The sequence below is a fragment of the Choristoneura fumiferana genome, chromosome 24 (genome assembly GCF_025370935.1).
Source record: "Choristoneura fumiferana chromosome 24, NRCan_CFum_1, whole genome shotgun sequence".
Classification (NCBI taxonomy): domain Eukaryota; kingdom Metazoa; phylum Arthropoda; class Insecta; order Lepidoptera; family Tortricidae; genus Choristoneura; species Choristoneura fumiferana.
In genome coordinates, this window is record NC_133495.1 from 2039614 (window position 1) to 2050194 (window position 10581).

Sequence of the window (10581 nt, forward strand, 5' to 3'; positions counted from 1 at the left end):
ATGGCATTGTGATGTAATAAAATTGTGACGGAATAAAATTGGGCCGGGATAAAATTGTGATGGCGGGATCTGAGTTTCAATCTTGGGCATACTTATTCAAACAAGGAAGTTGTTGAAATACTGTCTGGTTTGACAATTTTTTTTTTATATATATTTTTACTTAATGTGCGTGCAACGGTGCTTTCGAATTGTATTCTCATCTCGGTTTTCCAATAAAATAACGTATGTATGTCATTATTCCTTATGATTTAAAGAAATTTAAGATAGCATGTAATGTATTAAAAAGTGTGTGTATAAATGTCAAATGTAGTTCAAAATGGAGTAAGATAACTATAAACATGCATTAATTGTCAAGGTAAATCGGTATCAATGTCAAATGTCTGATCAATTCATAAAATAAAACTTTTGGTGCCAAATAACGTGAGCGGCCCCCACAGTTGACCACCCCTGCCAATAATTTAGTGGAGGGTTGTTTAATAATGTGTCCCTTCGACAGGGCCGGCCTATGTTACGGCCCGCTCGCTAATTACTGATCAATTCATAAATTATTCAGAACACAAAACAAAACAAAGCACCGAACCGGTTTTTGGTGTCGATTACTGTTGTGGCCCGCAAGTGAAATTATTTCTGTTCAATTGAGGCAGAACAATCACACACAATTAAATACAATAATTCAGCGCTATCAGTTGAGTGATAAAATTACGGTTAAAAAGTAGGAAACGAGACCAAACGAACGGAGGTTGTAATCAGTAATCGAGTCGCAAGTGATCAAATGCGTAATTATGACCTTTACAGTAGACTGGATAATTAAGGATTCAGGGAGTCCGCTTTTAACGCAGCAAATTCAATAATTATGATAACAATGTCAGTTTTCCATCCTTGCAACCATCAATTCCAATTCAGTGAGTGGTCGTATCAATTTAAAATAAAATTACAAAACAAAATTACAAAACAAAATTACAGTCAGCGAACAGTTTTAAAATTTTTATAAAGATTTCCACAACAAAAACTTATTTATTATATGGTGAGCTAGGGCTTCTTACTTGATTAGTCCAGTTTGGCAGGCACTCCACAGCACTGACGACGCCGAGCTCTAAGCGGGCCGCAAGGTACAGCACCCCTGGCCGAAGATATACCCGCTTTGATTTTTGACTGCAACTCGATCGCTATACTGGTCTCCGGATGGAGTGAGCCCTAGATCTATAACCTTAAGGTCGTTTTTCCCCTGGGCCTAGTTGAATGTGGCTACCCCTTTAACGACTCATCGACCAGCTTCTGGATGAATCTTCTCCAGAAAATTGAGTTTTGGGAATCCGAGATATTTCTTCCCCGGGTCGGATAGAGCTCCCCAGTGGTCGCTCTGCAGGTACCAAATCAGCTCCAGTAGGGGTTTATTCCGGTAGTAGAAAACGGTTTTCTTCTCAAATACCGTACTTTCATTTAAATGTATTTTTAATTAATTTCACATGTTTTTATTGTTTTCTTCTGCATGTAATTTTTGCATGAAACTTTCCACTATACAAAGTAGATACCTGTTTACAGAGTAACGGTGTCTCTTAGCACAGGTATTTTTTACTTAAAAAGAGGCACCAGCGGTAATGTAAATAATGTACCCTCAGAAATTGAATAAATGTTTTTTTTTTTATTTTATTTTTTTTTTTTTTCAGCTCTTATCTTCCTCCAGGATACTCAGAGTAGCCCCCAAACACCCCCCGCACCACTTTCGAAAAACCCAATTTTCGAAAAAATTATCTTTTTTCCGCCGCCAAAAACTTCTTTGAGGGATCACTTTTAGTTTGTCTATCACTGCACAGTTTAAAAACGTTTTTTAAAACACCAACTGCACTATGACCCGGGTATTTTTAAGAGAGAGGGACTCAACCGCAACCTCAAAGGCTCACTGACCGTACTGTGTGTACCACTGTGTGTGTACCGTAACTATTTGAATTATTATTTGCTGTTAAGGTATGTTACTGGTTTTATTACTGCAGTGTAGTTCAGTTAAATTTACGTATTAAAAAAAACTATTTGACATTAATTTAAATTGTTTGTTTAAGGAGTGACTTAATACTGTTTATATTATGCTTCTGAAATTCCAATTTACAATTGTTTTGCGTTAACTTCAACTTACTAAATATTAATAATACAAAATAAGCCTTTTTTTTTTAACTGAGTTACCGTGGTTTTAATTTTTTTACAATGCTATTAATAGTTTACCTATTTAGAGACATATATATTTTTTTAAAACAATTTTAATATACTTAGTAGGTGTAAGAGTTATGTTTACTACAAAACATATTATTAGTATAAGCTATATGAAAGTATAGTTCAGTAAAACTAATTAAGTAAAGTTCTTTAATTAAAGTATGAAATTGGTACAGTCAGCGTCATATAGTACGTAGCAGTCAAGATCACCAAATATTGGAAACATACAAAATAGTCATTACCAGTGACTCAGTCAAAGCGGTCAAATTGTTCGAGACATCCATCGTGTACATATATACCGGAGCACGCCCGTCGTCAAATACTTTATAACATTCAAGCCGACATTAGTACCGTAGCAGCCAAAGTATCCAAAAGTATGGGACACCACAGAAAAATTGACTTTATTATATACCGTATAAGGTCCAATTATCTAGTTAGCTAGTCATCTTTAATACAACGTGAACGGTGTTCTATTTTCAGTCTCTTGGTGCAAAATGCACATGTCATTACCTTTTTAATTAAATAAAAACTCTTTTATATTGTAATTATACTGGCCAATTCAAGCCATATTTAAAAGGAAATCCGTTAATCGAAATTCTGACAATGTAAATAAAAATGTGAAAAAAAAGGCGTCAGGCTAAAAATGAAAGAGACGGAACGATCACTGACAAGTTGGTACTCTTTTCGGTGATTGTCAAAAACGAAAAGTCGAATCTTATTACGTGTTACCTAATGTTATTTCGCACTCAACTCGAGATTAAACCTTAAACCTTTTAAATAAAGCTCAGTTTTCTAGTGTGTCCCATACTTTTGACATTATGGCTGCTACGCTACCATGGTGATGTGCGTGCTCCGATTTATTTGTACACGATGGATTCCTGAGCAATTTGATCGCTTTGATTGGGTCAATGTTAATGACTATTTGGATGTTTCCAAGTATTTGGTGATCTTAACTGCTCGCACTATATGACGCTGACTGTACATGAGTGACGCCTCCTCGTGATGTCACGAATTTCTTGCTCTGTTCGGGTGTATTGTCATTTCCTTGTTCATTATCATTATCATCGACATGGTTGTGGCAGGTGTGGTTGGGTCTGGTGCTGGCATCTCCTTGGTCATCAATGGGAACGCTGTTAGGTGTGCTTACATCTGAAATTAAGTCAAGGTTATGTGGGTTGTTTAAAAATTTAAAAAATGTGTATGTGGTTTTTCTTATTCCCGGTCATTTCAGTGTGCCCCTCGTATCAGGAAAAATGTTGATATTTATGTCTCCCAATCAATATGATATTTTTCGTAAAATTTCGTCTAAGGAGTTAGTAAAAGTATTGATGTCTTTGAAAGAGGTCTGTCTGTCTGCGTAATCTAATCCTATTTTAATTAAAAGCCGATTACACTCTAACAATATGTGATTCCTCAATAGATCCGTTCAATTGCTTTACGTAAGTGGTTTACCGAGCTACTGACATTAGCGCGCGCGGCGCGGGCGCTTCCGGTGATTTTAACCCGTGTAATAACTTGTGTTGTGATGTTGGGCGCGGGGGCCCATGCACATTAGCGAATCCTGGTTGGGTTAGGACCAGGACTCGCTTATTTAAGCTAGCTCAGAGGTCTCGCTCGAGGGGAGATGAAGGAAACAGTGTTTATCCAAAATTCAACACCAATTTATTCACAAAACATATATTCTTATTAACTAAGTCTAATTATACACGTACGGCGGGAAAGGTCACGCGGGGCCTTCTAACGTAAAAGGACGGTCTTTACGTTATGGCGGCGGCGGCGGGTACGGCCTACGGTGGGCGCGAATCCCTAGGAGGAAGCTTACGCTAAACAATATCGGGGGGATAGCGGTTAGGCTACGTTACGGTGGTTGTTAGTCAGGGATCCCGTGGGAATGACGGACCACCGGTCCCGAATTACATGCAAGGAACGGTGGATAAGAGAGTTAGTTTAGTTGCCCTACGGTAGGTATTACTCCAGAGCCCCCGTGACATGACGGACTACCACCACATCGACCAGTCAGGCTCTGGATAATCAGGAAGGGGCGAGGAGGGGGGCGGAGGCACCTATCGAAGAGAGCTTGAGAGGGTAGGAACGGGCGGTACGAATAACCCTCGAGCCGCCTGGCGTTCTTCCTCTCGGAGCGCTCCCCGACAAGTGACTGGCGGTACGGGCGCGCGGCGGTTATATCTGATGCGGCGGCGAGCGCGGGGTGCGACGCGGGGCGGCGGCGCGCGCGCAGCGGTCGGCGGCTGGCTGCGCGGTGCTGTCGTCGCACGTGGTCTGTGACGTCACGGCGTCACAGTGTAATACATAATGTGTACGGAATTTCTGAAGCGATGACCACGACCACTCTGTCAAGAGTGATATCGACAAAGAAGAAGAAAAATAACTTGTGATGACCTGCCTCGCATTGATTTACTCCGCACGCAATGTATTTACATCTAACAGGCCTCCTATGGGCCGCGTCTAAGCAACGGTAGCACAGTTTGCTATTTCTCGCAAACTCCTAGCGTTGTGCGATCGACATTTTAATAAAATCTGCGTATGAACCTAATTTGTGTTCACCGCTGCAAATTACGCACTTCGTTAAAAATACTGGAGCTGCGTGTTGCGACTGTTGCTTAGGCGCTTGTGAAACTACGGTGGGCTTACGCGGCGGTTTCGACTTAACTTGCGCTACTGTACGCGGTTTAACGTCTTCGTAATCGGAATCTGATTGTTCGGTACTGCTGTCGTATTGTTTACGTGAGTGGTATTGCGCGCGCGGTGCGGCGCAAGTGCGCGAGTGGGCGGGGCTACGGGCCCAGCGTACGTCGTCTTTACGACGTTTGCACGTGCCGGGCGCGGCCGCGCGTGAGTTTTTCGCGAAGCGCTGCGAATCTCGTTTAAAATTGCGCCATGGCTTCCAGGCCTGCTGGTACGGACCTATTATATGCGCGAAATTTATTCCACTCATACCGAACAATGAGATTCATTTTGTCGACAATTTTATTAACTAATTCTGGCGCGAACAAAAATTCTTCTTGTCGTAATGATTTGATAGTTGCTACGGTGTTGGCAACTTGGGCGGAAAACGTTGTTATGTTACTATTTTCGTCTGCGAGTCTGGGCATACGTTTCACAGAGTGCATCTAGCGCTTCTATTATTTCGTAGGGGTTAGACACCGTATACATGATTGACCTGACCGCGAGTCTGGCCTCACCCCGCAATGCGCTCCGGAGGCGCCCTACATTTGCTTGCAACGTCCGTAAATAACGCAGCCGTGTCGTCAAACTCGGCCCGGAATGCTATCCATTCGGTAATATTGCCTTCGAATGGCGGGAGCTCCGGCACGTGCCTTTGCATGGCCGGCTTAGTACTGCTCCTATTAACCGCTTCTACGACTTGGTGGGATAGCAGTTCCAGGTCGCGATTAACGAATGACTGTTGTGCGTTGATTCTATCGCGCGGCGGTATGTATGACTTTGGAAGCGGCGGCGGCGGCCCTTATAACGCGGGCCTATCTATCGGAGCGTTGTTAGCTTTATACCTGTGTTGCTCGACCCAACCCACAACGCATGACTTTTTTTCAGCATCAGGCGGCGGCGCCGAGCTGGGAGGTTGAGACGCCTCTATTCGTGCTATCTCTAATCTACTCATAGCCGCGGCCGCGGCCCTATAAGCCCGTTCGAGTTCGGCGTCTTGTAATTCTAACTCTGCCCTAAGAACGGATAGTCAATGGTGGGGGGGTTCCTAAAACCGTATCACTTGATTCGTTGTCATCTTCGATTACCGGCGCGGGTTATTGTTTTGCGATTTGCGCGGCAGGCTGCGCGGAGCCCTCTGTCGTAATTACGGGTCGCGGCGCTGTGCTGTTACCGTGCTGTTCGTCGGCGGTGCTACTGTTCCACGTGTTGGTATCTGTGTCGTGGTTTGTCCCGACGATGGTGTTGCTTCTGAGGTCGCTTTTCTCGCGCCTGATCGTAGGATTCGCTCTTCATGACGGACATGATGTACACACGGGGGGTCCCTATCAACCTAACACCCTATCAGTCCCTAGCGTCCCTAAAGTCTTCACTAAAACGTCTTCGATAAAACGTGTAGTAAAACTGCTTCTCTTGACGCGACGAGTTGACGTTCACCCGCTTTGTCACCGTTAGGCGCAGGCGTCGTCCCCAGCTAAAGCTGGCAGCTCACCCCTGGCAGCTATGTGACTAAAGTCACCGAGTAAAAAACACCGAGCTGGGCTCAAGGACGTTTTTATTGTTGATAGTTAGATCGCTGATCGAAGCCGGAGCCTCAAAATAATTGAAATAACGTGATGAGTTGGATCGCCGATCGAAGCCGAAGCCTCAAAATCATTGAAACAACTAAGACAAGTATTCGCCGATCGAGGCCGAGGCCATCAAAATCATTGACCACTGTCTATTGCGTAGAACCGAGGACGGGGCTTCAATGACTCGACACCGAGCGCGTTTTCTTCACTCCGACGAAGACGGCACGACGATTTACAGCTGCGTGTGCGTAGAGACCGAAGAATAGTACGTTGAATACTTGACGCGATTCTTTCTTCGTTTGCTTGAAATCACCGGTGCTTATTCTTGAAATCCGCTTGATTTTTAATATCCGCTTCGAAGTACCATTGTTGATTATGGACTGTATTTTTTGGGTGATGAATGAAACTCTTCTTAAGGTTATAAATCAACGAAGTTTGCGAGTGTTCGATGGCGAGTTGGCGAGTGAAGAGGAGCTGTAGGACTATGTTTTTTAGATTACACGTATATAATTGGTCTTCGAATCTAAATTCCATCATATTTCCGCACGAAATTGTGTAGGATACAACATGCTTTAACTATTTTGTCACAAAACTCAATTTTAACATCTAAAGAACGGTGCAGGCGCAATTTATTTGTAAAAATTCCAAAGGCAATTCTTCAAAAATTTCAACCATTCTTCTTGCTCTTGACAGTCTATAATTGAACACTCTCTGTTTAACTGATAAATTCTTTCTGGGATATGGTCGCATGACATGTTTTGAGAGTGCAAATGCTTCGTCTCCAACCAAAACAAACGGCATATCTGGGCCATTGGTATCATTCGGTAAACATCTTGATTGAGGTATATTTAAGCTGTCAGCTTCCGATTTCTTTGCAAAATTGGTTCGCTTAAAAATGGTAGAATCGCTTCCGCTGCCATATGCGCCGACATCTATCATAGTAAATGTATAATTGGAATCAACTACAGCCATCAAAACAATAGAATTATACTGTTTATAATTATAAAACTCCGAGCCTGCTCCATTTGGCTTCTCTAGTCTAATGTGCTTTCCATCCACAGCTCCTAAGCAATTTGGAAAGTTTGTTCGGTTATAAAAACCCTCAGAAATATTTAACCAATCGTTCACCGTCGGTTCGGGCATATAAAGTAGATGCAAACATAACCATAGTTCTTGACAAGTCCTAATAAATATTCGTAGTAAAGCGAGTAGAAGCTGTTCCCCGATGCGAGGTACCTGAAAAACAAAACAGAGTATAATTAAGTTAAAATGAATGCCTGCAAAGCAAGGGGTCCCGGGTTCGAATCCTGATGAGGGCAAATATTTGTGTGATGATCATAAAATATTCTTATCCTTGGATGTTAACTATGTATTTATTTATCTATATTACAGTAGTAGGCAGGGTCACTACTAACTATTATGTTTGTTTGTACGTAATTAATAAACAAAGTTTACTTTACAGGTGCTGAAATACAGAAAAAGTGGAAGAACTTAAAAGATTGTTTTTCAAGAGAATTGACTGCACAGAAAAATTTTGTGTCTCGTCAATCGGGGAAGAAGAGACGCAAGTACATCTTCGATCAACTTTCGTTCTTGATACCCGTTCATACTCCTCGGGAAACTAGTGGAAGCGTCAAATCTATGGACGAATACGAGAAATCTGATATTCAGTCGGATGAGGAAAGTACCCCACAGAAGCAGGACTCTAGACGTTCTACACATCTACGTAAGACAGGCGTCACAGTCGCTAAAGCAAAAAAAGGAAATACAGATTTTGATGAAGAACTATTGGATATATTACGTGAAAAAAAGAAAGAAAATTTTGACTAGGACGTTAGTTTCGCTGAAATGTTGATACCAATGCTAAGGAAATTAAATGATGATCAGAAATTTAATGCAAAAATGGAAATTTTAAACGCCATGGACAGAGCCAAGAGATATGTGTCGGTTTCTCAGCCTCAGTACCCCGGATCAAGCCTTTGATACATCTTTGTGCTATGAGAGGATGAGTCCAGTACTGATGATGAGTGCTTTTTTTCTTCCTCCTCCTTCGAAGGAGTAATAAGGCAAGACATGCAACTGGTACGAACTCCATGTTGAGACTGAACGATCCAGCGATTTTTTCATCGCAGTGCGCGCAGTGAATTTTCTGCGATATTTTAGCAACGCGATTTTAAAATCGTGGTGCGCGCTTGACCTAAGTAGCATTGTAAAGAAAGTATCATGAATTCAAATATTTACATAATTGATGTGCAGGGCTTCAAGGACAAAGAGAACAATTTTGTAATAAAGAAATTGGCCCTGGTTTCAGATACGCAAGTTTATTTATAAAACCGCCGTTTCCGTATTCTAAGTTGACACATAAAGAGCGACGTCAGGTGCAGTGGATAGAAAAAAACTATGGTATAACATAGGAGTGAAGGGATGATTGACTACAGAGAATTCAATAGAAATGTGCAACATTTCTTAAAAAATAAAATTATCCTAGTGAAAGGTTTAGAAAAGGCTAAATGGGTAAAAGAATTATGTTTCGATTGTGTTGTGTCAAGGGCAGGGCTCTTGAGGGGAGGTTTGACCTTAAAGGAGGCCTAGTAGGTTACTCTTTGAGTAAAACAATAAGACGTTTTAACAATTTTTTAATTAAAAATTAACACAAAAAATAACAGGCCTAGTTTGACAAAATTAAAAGTAAAGTATTACGAGAATCTCAGGTAGTAAGTTCAAGCGATTTTAATGAGATGTCGGTTCTGATTATTCGGTCTCCCTGGCCTACACTTCCCTGGAGTCGGAGAGAAGAACCCGGAGCGAAGAGGGCTACTGGCCACAGCAGGGGGCCTGGTCCAGCTGAGCGGTCGTCGGTGCCGAGGGGCCTTAGGGCGGCAGGGCGAGCAGCCTGGACAGTATTCCACGCCGGAGCGATCAGGGTCTTGGACGAGCCAGGAAGGATATGCAGAGCTCCGGAAGTTAAGGCCGTCAGGGCTTAGTGTCAGGTTAGGGCGTAAAGGAGCCGCCTGAGCCGTGAGAGTCGTAGCCGAACGGAGCTTTGAAAGCTGTAGCTGTACAGAGCTGTGCAGGTTGAAGCCTTACGGAGCTTGTGAAGGTTGTAGCCGTATGGAGCTGCCCTGTAAATTAGGTGGTGTCAGTTGTGGTCCAGTGCTAGATTGTTTGCCAGTCACTCCTCTGCAGCGATGCACCAACTCTTAGGGTGTACTGAATTGCAGTGAATGGCAGGGACAATCATACGGAGTTACAGGCAGGCAAAGGAAAGTGATTCTAGTTTTTATATGATTATTTTAAAAAGCAAAAGAAAAAATAAATAGCCTAAGTGACCGTTAAAATTTGAAATACAACGGTTCTCTAAATAACCGTTAGAAGATTAATTTTGAAATTAAACGTTACTAAGCTGAGTTTGAATTTATTTTAACACCGGTAAGCATCCGTTGCATAAAAGTAATAAGCATTAACATAGTTTCTGAGTATTATAACGACGGATGAGAGAAATTAACAAGTGTTAAAATATTAAATATAAGAAGTGTTTGAAATAAAAGATTCCCTGGCCAGGGGAAGCCTTCAGTTCAATTACACAAAGTTAAATTATAAAGAAAATAATTATAATAAAATACACAGAAAAACACAAGAGTTAAATATCGGAGAACTTACCAAGTCTTGGGCGTATGGAGCTTTCGAGAGAGCTGTTTAGTGTAGGGTGAGCTGTTGAATGTGTTTTTTACAGCTGTGCTTCAGCTTTTAAGGGCGAGAATATTACAGTTAAAATTCCCCCGGTCACAGCTGATCGTCGGCACCCCCCTTGGCCGACAAAAACGGTCAAGGGTGAGTTGGTTATAGATATATTTAGTTATACAAACTCGTGTAGTAAATGAATGTAATAAAATGCCTACTTTTGTAAAATAAATAAGTAAATAATAAATAAATATTAAATACATATTATTACGTAAATAAATGAATCAAGGAAAAACTACGGTGGCGACCTCTAGAAATCGTCCGACATTCTGCTCAGAGATCCCTAATTGAGGAAAGCGCCATCTAGCTTACACTGAGCTAACTAAGATGTCAGCGATCGCCTGTGTGCATCGTGACAGTTGTTACAGAAATGGGGTGT

General features: G+C 41.9%; 1 protein-coding gene across 1 annotated transcript; it reads left to right on the plus strand.

Moving 5' to 3' along the window:
- Positions 1-7907: 7907 nt before the first annotated feature.
- Positions 7908-8532, plus strand: LOC141441900 (uncharacterized; the record flags this gene model as incomplete). Its single annotated transcript, XM_074106794.1, has 2 exons — positions 7908-8262; positions 8311-8532. Coding segments are annotated over 2 exons (489 nt in total), but the record flags the coding sequence as incomplete, so codon positions are not given.
- Between the last annotated feature and the right edge of the window lie 2049 nt (positions 8533-10581).